We start from the raw sequence: 17,623 nt of genomic DNA on the forward strand, positions 1-17,623 counted from the left end.
AAGCATGGAAATGCCGGCTCTTGATACAATGAGGAGACATGAGTATTTGGAACTCTGGTACCACTCTGGCTCTTAACTAAACTCCTCAGTAACCTCAGGGCAAGTAGTACTTCCCTCTGATAAGAGAGAAGTCCTTACTGCTGAGGATACTGGGTCTCCGGAGTGGATTTGGAGGACACGTATACAATAGGGTGTGATTTCTTACAAGGTTCTTTTTCCAATTTGCTTGCAGGTTCTTTCCTTTCATTAATGTCTGTTTGAAGCATTGACTCAGCGGCTAACCTACAGGCATTAAAGCATCCACTCTAAATTCAAATGTAGTTAAGGAAAAAAAATAGAGAAACAAACCCATAATATATTGAGTCTCTAAGGAGGAATGGTGCTATTTTTTTTAATAAGAAAAATATTAGTCGACTCCAGTACCATTAAAATACTAAATGACTCTTGAAATGAATTATTCTTATCAATAGACTTGATTTTTAAATGTCTAGTAAATATGTTAAGGTTGATAAAAAAGGCCTGTTAAGGCCTAGATTAAAGAATTAAATCTGATGAGATATCTATCATGATAAGTACACATAACACAAAAATTGAAATGCTGGAGCAGTATTTTAAAGATAACATGACACACAAGAGGCCCATGCACAAGATGAAAACACCATGGGATCCTGGCTGCACAGATGTCTGTCTCAGACAATGAAAACACACTCAAACTGAGTTTCAACTAGGAGAATAGTTAAAGGAAAATATAAACAGTGGGGAGATAATAAAATAGGCCTGCGAACACTTTAAAGAAGCGCATCAATTAAATTTATAAAGCATGCAACAGTGAAGTTTCAAATAAAAGCCACTTGGTATAAAATCATCTTCAGATTGTGTATCTAAGTTAAGCATGCAAGACACAAGGTTGGAAATGTCTGCAGTGAGCAGATGGACTCACACACATGCAAAAAAAATAAATAAATAAAAATAAAGTGTTTTGTGGTATTTTATTTGTTTTTGTTTAACTAGCAAGGCAAATAGTTTCCAATATGCAATTTGAGTCAAACAATTTAATTAGATACATTGAAGCAATATTTTTTTCAAGCACAAAAAAAGCAGAAGAAGAAATGAAGGCAACATAGCTGGCAAGATATGCACTGATCGGTTCTGGAAATCCACCTCTGGAAGACCATACAGGCCACACACACACCCACACCGTGAGCCACGCAAACCCGCACTGGCCATATGCACACTCCCACAGTGAGCAACACACACACATGCACGGCCTGCAGAACAGTTAGCACTATGGGTACTGTCAGGTAGCATCCATTTTTCATTTCCTCAAGAATATCAAGCTCTTATTTTATGTGACTTACAACATTATAAAAAAACTCAAGGAAGGAAATAATTAATTAGTTTTCCTTACAATAACAACAGCATCTTGAGTTTTATCATTGTTGAGTACATTTAGAAGCACTGAAAATTTAAAGAAAAATCAGATAAAACATACAAGGAAGTTCTTTTACATATGATGGACTGTTTTACTTTTTCGATCAAATGCACACAGAAAATGCCTGACTCTGTTCCCTTCTTTCTAATAACAAAGTAGCCCTAGTAGCACCTTAAAAACCTCACTTCATTGGAGACAACCCAACCTGGCTACTTTCACAGAAACAAGTTTGAATTTTACATGTCTAAAAATATTTATTTTTAATATACCTGCCATTGCATTACACAACCTTCATCTTGATTTCCCCTCCATTTCCCTCACTCACTTCTGTTTATCCTACCCAGATCCTGCTGTGCATGCCCAGTACTCCAGCTGCAGCCAGTTACATCCTCTTCCCTCTGTTCACTTGCTCTTACCTTCTCACTTCTATTTCTTTTAAAGGACAAGGCCCTTCAACTGGTCCTTCAGATACACATATCTGACACTTTCTCTTTTAAGTCACAAATTCAATTATGCAGAAATTGGAGGCTTTGATGTTTTAGAAAAAATGGAAACAAATTACCTTGGATATTTAAAAATGTCAAAATAATTAAAAGTAATGTCTGAAGGACTGGTATAAACATCATCAAAAGCCATAGAAAACTTCACCTACATTTTCTTAACTAAACTGTCTTCAGACTACTGTAAAACCTTTGAGAAGGTAAGTTGATTGTTCCTTCATGGCTACTCCTTTACCAGGAGAAAAGTAATAGCACATTTATTCAAACCAACAAGAGAGATGTGTGGCTTTCTAATGACTCCCTTCTTCAGGAGTCCTTTCCCCTTGCAATCATTTTTGTCTTTCTCAAAGTTTTAGAGAAGTTGAAGGCAGGCAGATGAAACTAGGGGATTAGACTGCATGCAATATTGAGAAGACAGATAAAGAGACAAAGAGCATAGCTCATGCAGCGAGAAGGGAGAGAAAGGGAGGGCTGCTGGCTGACATGAAAAGAGGACACTGACCTGAGAGAGCCAGGCATGTTCTCACTTTTTTCACTTAAGGCTTGAGCAAGCTTCACACATTTCTTCTCCTTCTTTGTCTGCTGCACATCCACGGGCAGATTTTTGTGAGGATAGAGAGGGGCAGTGGGAGTGTTTGCAGATACTGACTTTTCTAACTGCAAGTCACCTTCTGAAGGGTTAGGACAGGACTGTGTCTCCTTGTGAGGTGGGAATCTAGAAGTTCCTTCCCAGGCAGCACCACTGGCACATTCGTCTTCAGCAGGGGTCAAATCCAGAGGTAGCACCTCCCACCTCTTTTTGAGTATAGGAACTTTGATTTTCTCTGAGAATGAAAACCATTAGAAAAATCCAGTCAATAAACAAAAGACAGACCAAGGGAGAGCGGTTATACATAAAGTCTTTTCCTTTTTTCTATTCTTTCAAAATCCACTCATCACCTCACTGAAATCTATTTCTTTTTCTTTCTTTTTCATAGACTGCATTAATAAAAGCTTTTATAGATTATTTTGAGCATAAATTTTTCCTTGGGAACTCAATACAGGAATTCTAGGAATGAATAAAATGTTCTTTTGTGGTATTTTGATAAAAAATTCTAAGGGGAGATGGTTCCTAAGGGTGACCTTGGTGCCATGGAGATAAAGATGCAGTGGCAAACAGTCAGGGAGTTTAGGGTCAAGTCTGGCACTTAGCAGCTGGATGACCTTAGGAAAGTATTTAATCATCCTACATTTTAAGGTTTCTAAATCTGCAAAATGCGGATTAAAAATACTTACTTTGCTTTGTCTGTTACAAGGATTAAATGAAAAGAACAGGTCAAACTCTAAATATTGGATATCCCTTGCTGCTCCTCTGAAACCCAGATCATCTGGATTTACTAACCATCCTCCTGTCCCTTTGCTGTGTTCAGTTCAGCACACTACCCCTGAAATTCCTAATGGGTAATTTTTACTCACAGGAGCTTACTAGGATCAGGGAAGAGAAAAAGGACAAAAGAAAGAGAAGTCTTTTAAAACAATATAAAAAACTTCTCATTGTTTACATTTTCCCCACTATTGACCACAATGAACAGAGTTCAGCCTGTCAACAGGGCGGGGGCAGAAACCCGTTGAGAATCCTTAACCTAAAACATGTTGACAATACCTTTTGGGGAGGGGAGGGAGTTAGGACCATCACATTCATGGACTTCTTTACATTTGCCCTTTTATTTTAAAATTTATACATAGTAAAGTTCATTTTTTGTAGTATACAAGAGGCAGAGGGTGTATTGGGCTATTTTTTCTCGGTGATGTGACTTGCTCTAATAACTGTTCAAACATTTTTCCTTAAAGGCTAGAACTGTAAGAGAAGAGGTCAGGTAGAAATCTCCAGTGATAAATCCCCTACAGAACGACCAAGCTAAATAACTATATGCCACAAAAATACATTCACAAGAACTAAGAAAACTAGAAAAGGTAAGTTAGACTGTGAATCCCACAAGGGGAAAGGTTCCCTGTTACTGCAACACTTTGTTCCCAAGCTTTCATGGTACCACCTGCAGAAAGCCCCCAGAACTCAGTGTATATACTAAAAAAAGTAAGCAAAAAAAAAAAGATATTTGACTTCCTCACCACCAGAGTCCCTCTGTGGGAGTCTCACTGCATGGGCTCACAGCAAGCACTGAGAATACTCCATGGGATGCTCCTGAGACCAGCTAGAAGGAAGGAGAAGTAGGGCTCGAACTAGCACACAGAACTTGGCACTGGCCCTCCATCCCTGCCAGAGGAGACATGCTAGCAGACAGAATGTTTAGAAATGTTTACTGCTGGAGGAGGGGTTCATAGATCCTCTGGACTCAAGAGCCTGACTGGCTCTCCCACATGCCTTGAGTGTACTCCATGAATCTCCCATGGGTCCATCCAGGTTGGAAACTGCACTAGCAGCAGAGTTGTCAAAAAACTTGCATCTAACCTGAGCTCAGGGTGCCCTCTAATGCTGAAATGGAATACCATAGGCAGTCTGCTAAAAATGTCTAAACAAGCCTACTGGAGTAGAATAGTCACAAACAAGTCCAGATTGGAAAAAAAAAGAAAGAGATACCTAATTCATCAATGAAGAGACAAAGATATATGTTACAATAACTAAGAAGAGCCAAGGAAAGATGTCTTTATCAAATAGACAAAACATATTGCCAAAGATAAACCCAAAAGACATTCATATGCATGATTTGGCAGACAAAGAATTTAAAATATCTGGTTTAAAAAAAACTCAAGAAACTTCAAGAAAACAGAGGACCAATTAAGAAAAATTTATAAGGAGACATTTAACAGATTGAAATAATTTTTAAAAATCAAATTCTGGAGCTGATAAATAAATGAAATAAAAAAGCCACTGGTGGGCATTAATAGCAGAACTGATCAAGAAGAGGAAAGAATTGGTGAGCTTGATAACAGGCTATTTGAAAACAGAGGAGAAAAAAGAATGAAAAAGAATGAAGAAAATTCATGAGATCTCTGGGACACCATTAAAACAGCAAATCTATGTCATTGGTGTCCAAGAGGATCTAGAGAATGACAAAAGGTTAGAATTAAGTTTATCCAAAAATATAACAGAAAACTTTCCAAATCTAAGATACAAACACCCAATTACAGGATAATCAAAGGTTGCCAATCAGATTCAACCCAAATAACTCTCAAAGGTCAAAGACAAAGAGGACTATGAAAGCAGCAAGAGGAAAGAAAGAAGAAAGTGACACAGAAGGGAATTCTAATATGACTGGTGGACTTCTCAGCAAAAACCCAAAGGACATAAGGGAATCAGATGATATCCAAACTGCTGAAGGAAAAACATCTGCCAACCAAGAATAATGTACCCACCAAAGCTTCTTCAGAAGTAAAGGGAAGACAGACCTTCCCAGACAAAACCTGAATGCACTCATGGCAACAGACTATCTTACAAGAAAGGCTGAAGGGAGTTCTTCAAATGCAAAGAGAAAAAAAAAGATGAAAATGTCTAATATGAAAACATCTGAAGGTATAAAAACCCACAGGTAAAAGTGAGCATTCAGATACATCCAAAATAACACGGGAATTAGGGGATGTAAACCATTTATATCCTTAGTAAGAAGCCTAAAGGACAAAACTAATACAAATACAGTAATCTGCTAAGGGATATGTAATATAAAAAGATGTAAATTTTAACATCAAAAACTCAAAATATGGGAGAGAAATGGAGTTGAAGAGTAGAAGGCTTTTTTTCTTTTTTGTTTTGAAATTAAGTTGTTGCAGCTCAAAATAACCTGTTGTAATTATAAGATGTTCTGTGAAAGCCTCATGGTAACCACAGAGCAAAAACCTTAAATAGATACACTGAAAATAAAAACCATGGGATCAAAACATGCTGATAGGAAAAAAAAATCACTTAACAAAGGAAGACAGGAAGATAAGAACAAAGATGTACAAAACAACCAGAAAACAAGTAATTACATGACAGTACCCAAATCTGACTCTGCTGCCTACAAGACACTCACTTGTAAGGAATAGATAGATTGTGAACAAATGGAAAAAGATATTCCATTGAAATGGAAACCAAAAGAGAGTAGGAGTGGTTATACTTAAATAAAATATGCTTCAAGTCAAAAACTAAGGAGACAAGGCCATTACAGAACAAAAAAAGAGTATACAACAATTGTAAATATGTCTAAATACATAAAGCAAGCATTATTAAATGTAGATCGATAGGCAGCAATTTTTTTGTGGTGATAAGGTACTTTAACAGCCCACTTCTAGCAATGGAAGAGCATCTAGCCAGAAAACTAGCAGAGAAACATCAGATTTTAAACTGTACTCTAGACCAAATGGAGCTAACAGAAGTTACAGACCTTTCCATGCACCAGCTGCAGCACATTCCTCTCAACTGCACATGAAATGTTCTCAAGGGTATCATGTCAGGCCACAAAAGAGAACATCAGAAACTGTACAAAGATGTAAAAATTAAACATACTTAGAAGCAACCAATAAGTCAATGAGGAAATTAAAAGATAAATTTAAATATTTCTTTTCACAAGTAAAAATGAAAATATACCAAATATGCCAAAACTTTATGCTTTCAGCAAAAGCAATTCTAAGAAGGAAGTTTATAGCAATAAACTCCTACTTCAAAAAAAGAAGGAAGAGAACAGCTTAGTGGTGGAGTGCTTGCCTAGCACATAAGATGCACTGGGTTCAATCCTCAGCCCTGCATATAAACAAAATAAAGGTTCAAAAAAATTTTAAAATTTTTTTAAAAAAAGAAGAAAGATCTCAATGTCTCATCTCAATAAACTAGAAAAAAATAAGAAAAAAAATAAGACCAAAATTAGTAGAAGGAAGAAATGGTAAGGATCAGAGCACAAATAACCAAAATAGAGGAAAAAAGAAAATAAAAGATAAATGAATAATTGGTTTTTGAAAAGATAAACAAAATGAATAAATCTTTAGCCAGACCAAAAAAAAAAAAACTCAAATAAATTTTAAAAAATCAGAGGTGAAAAGGGAAACCTTAACTGACCTCACAGAAACAAAGAATTTTAAGAACTAGTAAATACAAACAAATTGGAAAACCTGAAAATAAAAAATTCTGGAAAGCAGAAGGCAACAGCATATCAAAATAATTAAATATCACGATCAAATGGAATTCACCCTAGGATCAAAGAATGGCTTAAAATACAAATCAACAAGCTGATATATCACATTTCAGACAAAAGGGCAAACACCATAGGACCATTTCAATAGAAAAAAATTGATAAAACTTAACATCCTTTTTTGATAAAAACTCTAAATAAATTAGGCATAGAAGAAACACATCTCAGTATATTAAAGGCCATAGATGATAAACCCACAGATATCATACTCAACAGGGTCAAAATCAAAGTGTTTCCTTTAGGATCTGGAACAAGACAAGGATGCCACCAGCATTCACTGTTATGACTCAACACAGAACTTGAAGTCCTAGCCAGAGAAATTAGATAAAAGGAAGAAATAATAGGCAGCCGAATTGTAAAGGAAACCGTCCCTGTTTTCAGATAATACAATCTTTTACAGAAAATTCTGAATACTCTACTTAAAAACTATTAGAACTAATAAATACAGTAAAGATATAAGATACTAAAGCCAATATATAAAAGTCAGTAGTGTTTCCATTCAAAAATAGCAAATTATCTGAAAAAGAAATAAGGAAAGTAATCCCATTCATAAAAGCTATGGTTTTTTTAAAAAAGTGAAATAAAATACCTAGGAAAAAATTTAATCAAGGAGATGAATGAGCTCTATAGTGAAAACCATATAACACTGGTGAAAATTGAAAAGACAGAAAAACATGGCAAGATATCTCATATTCATGAACTAGAAGAATTAATATTGTTAAAATATTCATTCTACCCAAAGCAATCTACAAATTCAATGCAATCCTCATCAAAATTCCATAATTTTCTTTACAGAATAAGAAAAAAATAATCCTAACCTGTCTTAAACAATAAAATTTCAAATAGTCAAAGAGCAGAAAGAACAAAACTGGAACAATCCTAGTACCTGACTTCAAAATATACTACAGTGCTAAACTGACCAAAATAGCATGATACGGGCACAAAAACAGTGAAGAGAGCAATGGAGCTCAGAACACATACTGGGGAAAGGACAGTCCTTTAATAAATGGTCCTGAGAAAACTGGATCTCCACATGTAGAACCATGAATATTCATTATTTCTTCATTGAGAACATTCTCAACTTCTACAAAATCAACCTTTTTTAAATTTCACAGATGAATAGGATCATGTAGTGTTTGTCTTTTTGTGCCAGACTTCTCTCTTATCATATACAAAAATCAACTAAAAACTATAAAATTACTTGAAGAAAACATAGGGAAATGCTACATGACCTCGGTCTGGGCAAATGTTTTTTAGACAATCCCTTAAAAGCAAGAGAAACAAAAGCAAAAACAAGCAAACCAGATAATATCAAACTAAAAGTTTCTATAGCAAGGAAAACAATCAACAAAGTGAAGAAAAACTACAGAATAGAAGAAACTGCTTGCAAATTATACAGCTGACAAAGCATTACTATGTAGTATCTATAAGGAACTAAAAGAACTCAATAGCAAAAACCCTTAATATAATCTGATTTTAAATATGGGCAAAAGACCTGAACAGACATTTTTCTAAAGAATACAGAGGTTTACGAAAAAATTCTCAACACCACTAAATCACTAAACATCAGGAAAAATGCAAATTAAAACCACAATGAGAAACTATTTCACCCAAGTTAGAATAACTATTATCTAAAAAAAAAAAAAAAGAAATTCTGGTGAGGATATGGAGAAAGGAGAACTCTCATATACTGTGAGTGGATCTATAAATTAGTAGTCATTATGGAAAATAGTATGGAAGTTTCTCAAAAACTAAAAATAGAATTAACATGTGACCCAGCAATCCCAATACCAAGTGTTTGTGTGTGTGTGTGTGTTTTTCCAGATATCTGAATTCCCATAAATGGAGAAAGAAAATGTGATATGTATAAGTAATGGAATACTATGCATTCATAAAAAAGGTATGAAATCCTGTCATTTGTGACAACTTGAATGACCTAAGGATCTTGTGTTAAATGAAATAAGTCAGGCACAAAAAGGAAAACACTACACATTCCTATTCATCTGTGGAATCCAAACCAGGTTGATTTTGTAGAAGTTGAGTGTTCTCAATGAAGAATGAATATTTAAGGTGATCACATGCTAATTACCTTCATTTAATCATTACACAATGTATATATAAATAGAAACATAATAAATGTCCAATTATTATATGTCAATAAAAAATATAGAATTCCCAATATTTAGTTGGAACATGGCCCCTGAGAATCAAGATTGAATTTTCTCAATCTTGCCTTGCTGTGACAGCAAGGCCACATAAATCAACTCTGCTCAATGGGATACTGGCAGACAAACACAAAAGGAGTCTGAATCCTGCAATGCCTCCTAGACTTTCATCGGCGGAAGAATAATCACAAGCACTTAAACCTAAACTGTGTTTAGATCTTCTATAAATAATCTGAATTAGGATAACTTCCAACATTAGCTGCTTATTTAACTTTTTGGTATGACAATATGCTACGATTTAAAGTGGATAAGCCTCAAGTGACAGTATGATGAAACCTAGACATCCAAAATAGCCACATATCACATTCATTCATACCTAGTTCCCTTTGAATTTTTCAGTTGTAAATTTCCCTTATTAACTACAGATTGATAACCACAAAATTGGTTTGTAATGAGATTTGCTAAAAGCTATAGTTTGAAAAAAAATGTTGATACACTTTCTCAGTGCTACTTAGGACTTAAAAGAAAAAAACATACGAAACTTGCATACCTTCAGGTTCATACTTCAGCTTTAATTCATCTAGCTTAGCTCTCAGTTTCATATTTTCACTTTCTGCAAGCTGAAGGCATCTTTCATTTGCAAAAAGTTTTTGCTCGATATCCAGGGTTCCGCTGGCTCTCAAACAATGCTTTCCTCCGCTGTATGGACAATTCACTTTTGCTGCTTTCATTTTCTTTGCTACAGTAACAGAAAAGAAGAACCAAGGAATGTTAATATATAATTTTGTGAATAACTTAGTGGGATGAATCTCTAATTTTATATTTGAACACTTGGTTAAAAATATATTTCTTTGGGATTTCTAGTAACAAAGAAACAACAAATAATTAAAGTTTAACAATAGCATTCCCCGCTGCCAAAATTCATACATTATTCCAAGGTGATTCATGCATAAATTCCCTTTAAGTTATGAGATACTTATTCTTGAGAAATTTGGATTATAAGAATATTTTCTACAAGAAAGTCCTTTTTACTTACCAATCTAAAAAGCTAAACACAAATTATTTACTGAAAGTATTCTTCAGTAATTAGTAATTATTAAATCTTGCATAAAACTCATGTATTACACAAAGACATGTTATTGACTTTCTTTTCTATGGAAATTTCTTTTGGCAATTTGAACTTAAAAATTTGTTATTATTTGAATACCATCTATTAAAATAAATAAAAAGTCTTTAACTTCCATCTGCCAACCCAGACACCTACTTTAAGTTCTCAAGCTTTAGCTGAAGTAAATCTGTATAATAGGTGTTATCTTCCAGAGCACCAGAGTTGCCTGAAGGTTTTAAATCCATACTTTCATATAAATTCTAAAGAAAGAAAAAATTCTTATTACTTACATAACAAATTAGGTTACTGTATGCTTATTAACAGTGGCAGCAGCCACATGTTAATCTCTCATCCTTTGACAAATACTCTTCAAAGATCCACCCACTTACCTGAGTGCAGTAGGTACAAGAACCACCAGTCCTTCCTCAGGTAAGAAAAGTGGCTCAAGGTACTACCGGCAAGTAAATCAAGAGCTAGATTCTGAATCCAGATCTAACTCGCACTCATATCTCTGAGTCCCAACTATACCTGTCTTAGGATTTCACTCTCCTGGCTTTTAGAATGAGAGAAGCAAATGCTTTTGGGGTTGAATTCTGGTATGACAAAGCTATACAATGGAAAAATACGAAAAAAGAGAGGAGATTCTTGAGGTTATTTTTGGTATCCACGCTTTAAATATTCTGATTTACTCTTTGAATATTTTCTTTACTGGAAAAAAAAGCAGATGTTTAAAAACTTGCAAAGAATTTCAGAGATTGCACTTTTTAAAATCCTCCTAATTTAAGGTCACAATATTCAAAGCACAAAGCCTCAGGGATAGACTACATATACCTGCCAAGTGACACACTGCAAATTTAGCTAAAAGTATAATACTTTTAATAGTTTTTAGAAGAAACAGAGATAAAGTCATATAAACAAATTTTTCTTCAAAAATGTCAAAATAAAGAAAGAGAAACTGTTCCAGATTAAGGAAGATTGAAGAGACTTCATGGTAAAACATGCAACCTTGGATTAGGCCCTAGAATTGAAAACACTAGATTTTTTTTTTCTTTTAATATTTGCTAAGGGTATGTTTTCATCAGCTATTTTTTTTTTTTTTGTCTCGGTGACCAAAAGATCTAACAAGAACAATGTAAGGAGAAGTTTACTTGGGGTTCATGGTTTCAGGTCTCAATCCACAGATGGCCAACTCTATTGCTCTGGGCCCAAGGTGAGGTAGAATATCATAGTGAAAGGGGGAGGGGAGGAAAGTAGCTTAGAGGGGGGAGGAAATAGCTTAGAAAATGGTAATCAGGAAGCAGAGAGAGAGAGAGCTCTCTGCTCACCAGGGACAAAATTCCAGTCACTCCTCCAGTAACTTAACTCCTCTAGTCACACTCTACCTGCCTAAAGTTACTACTCAGTTAATCCATTTAAGTGGATCAATCCACAGATCAGGTTAAAGCTCTCATAATCCAAACATTTCTCCTCTAAAAATTCTTGCACTAACACAATAGCTTTTGAAGGACAGCAGAAGTCAAATCACATAGGGATGTATAAACCCTCAGACTGTCTTTTGTAAATACAATTGAAAGCCTTATGCAGATTGAGAAAGGAAATGACATGATCTCTTGTGCTTTTCCATGAGAAAGAATGATTCTACATTGAGAAAGAATGATCTGAATGGCAATGATGGAGCAGGCAATCTGGTTAGAAGGCTGGGAGAAAGAAGACAGTGGCCTAGATAGATGTTTTATAAATCATGTCCCTAAGAATTTGTGGACTAAATGTGAGACTTCTAGATCTTTGGGTCAAGCAACTGAATGTCATTCAATTTACTAAATAAATAAACTAAAGAAAGAGAATGTTTGATTAGTAGACAGGGAATTAAATATTCTGTTTGTTTATATCAAGTTTGAGATACTCTTAAGTGGGCAATTGAATACATTAATTAAGAGTTCAAGGGAGGACTATTGCTCCTCCCTTGAACTCTTAATTAATTGTTAATTAAACAGTTTAGGTCACTAAACTACTGGGGGCATTTAAATGATATTCAAAGCTCCAAAATAAGTGAGGTCACCTATGAAGAGTGTGGACAAACAAAACTTAGTGATAAATATGGTAGGTAAATTGTGGTAGAAAGAGTAAACATAATTAAAACTCAGAAGACACTGCTTTGGAAAGAATATCAGGAATTCATTAACTTATTCACCTTTAATGAAAATGGCATAGATAGGAAATTAGATCTTCAGAAAATAAAATAATTACTGCTAGACAAAATAAACCTTCAATAGCTAAGCACACCCTCACAAACAGAGGAATCCATAGTCTTACCTCAGTCATGGTCATCATTTCATTACGACATTTATCTAATTGATTTTGCAATTCACTTTGGCTCTCCAATAGTTGTAAACCATACTGTGCAGCTTTTAGTCGCTCTTTTTCATCCTCTTTGAGCTTGCTTCGAAGATCTGCAATATCTGCCTCCATGTTCTTTTCCTGTTTTTAGACTATTATAAATAGAAGAAATACAATTTTTTGAGCTTAAACAAAAAAGCCCCCTACAATAAAACCAATAATAAAGGAACCATGTATCCCCAGTGCTACTATCATATAGAAACATAATATTGAGATTTTATTCCTGACTTGTAAGGAGTCAAATTTGCATTCTTGTTCTAAGAGCAAAAATTGTTCTGATAATTTTTTTACTTGAGTTGAGACCAAACCAAAAAGAACAGAAAAAAAGAATACACTCAATTGTGCTCCTAAGAAACTCAACATTAGGAAACTATTCAATTGTTCAATTGTTATATGTTAAATGTCCATAATTACTAAGGTAGAATTAGTCTCATAATTGTGTTACTGTCAAAATAATCAAAGTAAAAAGAGAGCAATGACAGAAACCAAGAAACTTTATGGTATACATGTATGACTGCTACTTAAGAGTATAAAAAGACAGTTTTAAATCAGACTCACAAGATAAAGTAAAGAATATCCTGTCTTATTTTTTTATAGTAGTACTACTTTGCTTAATGTATTTGTTTCATTGGAAACAGATTCACAGTATTTTTCTAATTACTCTTAACAGAGTATGTAAAATAGAAACTATGTTCAGAGCAATTTCCAGGCTAAGCCTTACAAGTTTATACATAGGATAACTGTACTTTAACTTAACCTCATTTATTGTCCCTTCCTCTTTGGCCTTAGTCCCTTTAAGCCAAACTGAAACTGGACTTTGCTTTCATAGAGCATCAGATGATTCCCTATGTCTTAATTTTATAGAATCATGCATTTAACAAACATTTACTGAATGCCCCATTAGCTAGGCTTCATTCTGGGCACTTCAGATCATTATGGCGCAAAACTGGCAAAGTTACTCATTCATTAAACTTACATTCCAAGAGGGGAAAATAATAAGTAACAGCATAAAAATTAAATACATTAGAAAATAGAATTGGAAGAAAAACAAAAGCTCAAAAGAGATAGGTGGTGTAAATAGGAGGCAAAAGATGGGAAATAGGTATGCATCATTGTGTGGAAGAAATGTTCCAGGCAGATGGGAAACCCTAATATGGAAAAAGAGTCCAAGATATGAGCTAGAATTTACGTCACAGATAATAAAGGAGCCGGCAGATCAGTCCATTATAAAGAGTTTGGCTTCTAGAAAGAAGAAATGTTCCAGGCAGATGGGAAACCCTAATATGGAAAAAGAGTCCAAGATATGAGCTAGAATTTACGTCACAGATAATAAAGGAGCCGGCAGATCAGTCCATTATAAAGAGTTTGGCTTCTAGCATGTGTAAAATGGGAAGTCACTTCAAAGTCTGAAGTAGACAATTTGGTAAAATTTAAGAGAATCATTTCACTGCTGTGTTGAATAGTTAGGATGAAACAAAATTGGAAGCAGAGAGACCATCTGAGATAATGCCTCATGCTAGGTGGTGGCATAGTAGGTAGGAAATGCCCAGATTCTACCTATATTTTAAAGGTAAAGCCAACATGATTTTCTTATATATGGAATATAGCAAAATAAAAAATGCCTTTAAAAAGTAAAAGTACCTTCAAGGCTCTGCCCTGAGCAACTAGCAGAATGGAGTTGCCCTCATTTGAGATATTGATGTAAAGTTTTGGGGGGGCCAGGGGGACCAGGATTTCAAGTTTTGCATGAAAAATGTCAAGCAGGCAGCTGAATGAATATATATGTAGGAGAGGGGTATAGGCTAGAGATATAAATTTGGAAGTTATCAGCACAAGTCCTTCAGATTGAGTATCAACAGAGGATGAACATAACAAAGAGAAGAGGATGAAGGACTGAACCCTACTAGAAGGTGAGGAAAAAGATGTAAAGTATATTCAGGAGTTAACAGTGAGGTAAGAAGGAAATCAAGAGCATGTGCTGTCTTAGAAGCCAATAAACAAAGTGTATTAAGGAGGTAGGAGAGCTCATATCAAACGCTGCTGCTAAGTCAAATTGGCCACTGGATTTTGAATTTATGGAGGTCACTGGTGACCCCAAGAGAATTTTGGTGGGAAGATGGGGTAAAAGCCCACTTGAAATGAGTATGATAGAGAATGGTAGGAGATGAAAAAGTGACAGAAAATACAGTTTTGCTTCAAAAAGCAAATAGGATAGTAGCTGGAATGGAAGTAGAGACAAATTTACTTACTATTTTAAAGATACAAAACAATATGTGTGTATACCCTAGGATAAATTCATGACAGAAGATGACATAGGAGATACTGGAGAACTGCCAGAGTGATGTCCTTGACTAGAGGATGAGGTCTAATGTACTGAGAATGTAGCATGGATATCTTCTCTGAAATGAAAACAAAGCATACAATATAGATACTGATTAACTAGGGAGATATAGTAGGGAGTATATTGAAGTAAACCTAGTTGGTTTTTTGTTCATTTATGTTTTGGTAGCAGGGTATTGGGGATTGAACCTAGGGCCTGCCTGACCCATGCTAGGCAAGTGCTATACCACTGAGCTACATCCCCAACCCTAGTGTGACCTTTTAAATGCCTCACTTATCACTGAATTAGAAAACAAAGTTCTTAACTGAGAATCAGTAGGTAGGAGATATAGGGTTTTATAATAGGGTAAAATAGATACCATAAACTAACCAGTGCAGACTACTTTAAAATGCAAGACCTTTTCAAAACCTATATACAGTGAAGCTAGCCAGCTAACTGTTGCTTTATTAACAATAACTTATATTTTTGGGGGATTTACCACCTGCTAAAAGAAGTGCTTCAAATACATCATTTCATTTAATGCTCTTCATGAGCCCATGTTAAGCCATTATTATTATCTCCATCTATCAAAATAAAAATGAGGTTAACCTCAAGGCCTCCAATTAAGGAATACACAAGGAAGCCAAAACATTAGTTCTCATTCATTCAAAAAATTTGCTGGAATTTTATTACATGTCAGACAATGCGCTTAGTGTTGAGGATAAAATAATGATCCAAACACTAGAAAATATTTTGTCTTCTTGAATTTTATAGTACATTAGTAGAAAGGCATCAAATCAAATAACTAAACTATAATGTTACAAGTGTGATAAGTGCAAAAGGGAGAGCTGTAACTAAGGTGGTATCTAAGCCTATAACAAGAGGGAACAGTTCCCTGATTACGTGACTTTTCAGCTGAGCTCTAATGAGTGAAAAAAGAATTAATCTATCAACCTGCAAAGAGTTAACCTATCCTTTAGCCATGGATGAACTAAAACTAATATGTGCCATAAATTTTGCTTGGTATCTATGTACATTTTCTTAGCAATGTTCTCAAAGATCTCATAGTGTAGAAGAACTTACATTTTAAACATACAATCTTAATGTGGCACAGAAAGGTTAAGTAACTTGCTCAGGGTTATCAGTCACTCAGGACCTAAATGAGATGGGAACCAGAGTCCATTTCCAAAGCCTGGTGCTCACATTTCTGTCTGGCCTCTCAAAACAGCATACAAGCCATGCGCAGTGGCTCACGCCTATAATCCCAGTGACTTGGGAGGCTGAGTCAGGAGGATCCCAAGTTCAAAGCCAGCCTTAGAAACGGTGAGTCCCTAAGCAATTCAGTGAGATCCTATCTCTAAATAAAATACAAAACAGGGCTGAGGATGTGGCTTAGTGGTTGAGGGCCCCAGAGTTCTATCTCCGGTACACCGCTCCACCCGCCCCCCCCAAAAAAAAAAAAAACAGCATACAAAAAACATTGGAACACAGGAAGCTCTAGAAGTCAAAGCTGCCTGGGCCCTTCCACCTCCATCCCTTACTAGTGGCACGAATTCGGACAAGTAACTTAACGCCTTGTTTCATCATCTTCAATACAAGGAGGGTAATGACCATCTTACAGGCTTATTGAGAACATTAAACATGATAATGGATGGAATACAAATAGGGCAGGGAGACACGCATGATTTAAAAGTTTCGAGTAACGTTTTAAAAAAGTAAACAAAGGACAAAATTCATCTTGACGTTTTACTTGACCCAATGCATCCAAAATATCATTTCAACTCGTAATCATAATAATTGCCAGAGATACAGCTCTTGTGGGATACTACCTTTAAAATCCAGTGTATAATTTACATTTAATTCGGGTTGCCACAGTGGCTAGGGGGCCATCGTACTGGACAACGCACCTCCAGGGGCCATCAGTCTGAGGCTCCCAGCAGCCGCCTGGCCTTCCATATTTAGCCAGAGTTCCCCAGAGAAGCAAGAACGTCCAACCGAAGACTGGGGCCCGACTGGAAGCTAGCTTATAAGAATTTAGGGTTCTGGCATCGAAGGCGTTTGGCCAAAGCCTCCGCCAAGACCCAGGCCCCAGGCTTCCTCAAGCCCTGCTCCCCACCGCCTACTGCTCCTCTCCACTCTCACTAGTCTTTACCTCTGTCGTCCTCACTCCTTCCCCCAGCTGCTGGCAAGAGCTGAGAGGTCTGGGCGTCCAGATCTGTGATGCTAACCTCAGCCTGCCAGAGAGTTGCCCTCCCATTCATTTACCTAGTAGTCCTGTAAGCGCCAGGGCTTTTTGAACACAGTTCCCGCGAGAACTCTCACTTCTCACAAAACGTTCCTCTAACAGCGCGAGAAAAGCCAACGCCTAGGAGCGTTTGGCAGAAGCGCCCCGCCCACCCCCCCCTGCAACGACTGCACAGGTGCGAGTGGCGAGCCCTGGGCTGGCGCAGGCGCAGACCTGTCCTCTTGGCGTGTCAGTTTTACCTCAGGTGGTTTTCCAGGCTTTCGTCTAGGTGTTTGCTTAAAATTGCTATGTTTGTGG

At 36.1% G+C, this 17,623-nt stretch overlaps 1 protein-coding gene and 1 pseudogene across 3 annotated transcripts; both read right to left on the minus strand.

Annotated features, from left to right (window-relative positions):
- Positions 1-970: 970 nt before the first annotated feature.
- LOC144368158 (protein Spindly-like) lies at positions 971-9,858 on the minus strand (annotated as a pseudogene).
- LOC144375128 (protein Spindly-like) lies at positions 9,808-17,364 on the minus strand. 3 transcript variants are annotated; one of them, XM_078038688.1, is made up of 4 exons: positions 17,234-17,364; positions 12,678-12,853; positions 10,521-10,624; positions 9,808-9,995 (listed from the first exon to the last, which is right to left on the minus strand). In XM_078038688.1, exons 2-4 carry the CDS (start codon positions 12,831-12,833, stop codon positions 9,890-9,892), a joined length of 366 nt encoding a protein of 121 aa, XP_077894814.1. In that variant the 5' UTR covers positions 12,834-12,853; positions 17,234-17,364; the 3' UTR covers positions 9,808-9,889. The 3 variants fall into 3 exon arrangements, with proteins under 3 accessions (XP_077894814.1, XP_077894815.1, XP_077894813.1); XM_078038689.1 differs by lacking the exon at positions 17,234-17,364 and adding an exon at positions 16,989-17,042; XM_078038687.1 differs by lacking the exon at positions 17,234-17,364 and adding an exon at positions 16,911-17,041.
- Positions 17,365-17,623: the final 259 nt, after the last annotated feature.

This window comes from Ictidomys tridecemlineatus, chromosome 2 (assembly GCF_052094955.1).
Source record: "Ictidomys tridecemlineatus isolate mIctTri1 chromosome 2, mIctTri1.hap1, whole genome shotgun sequence".
Lineage (NCBI taxonomy): Eukaryota > Metazoa > Chordata > Mammalia > Rodentia > Sciuridae > Ictidomys > Ictidomys tridecemlineatus.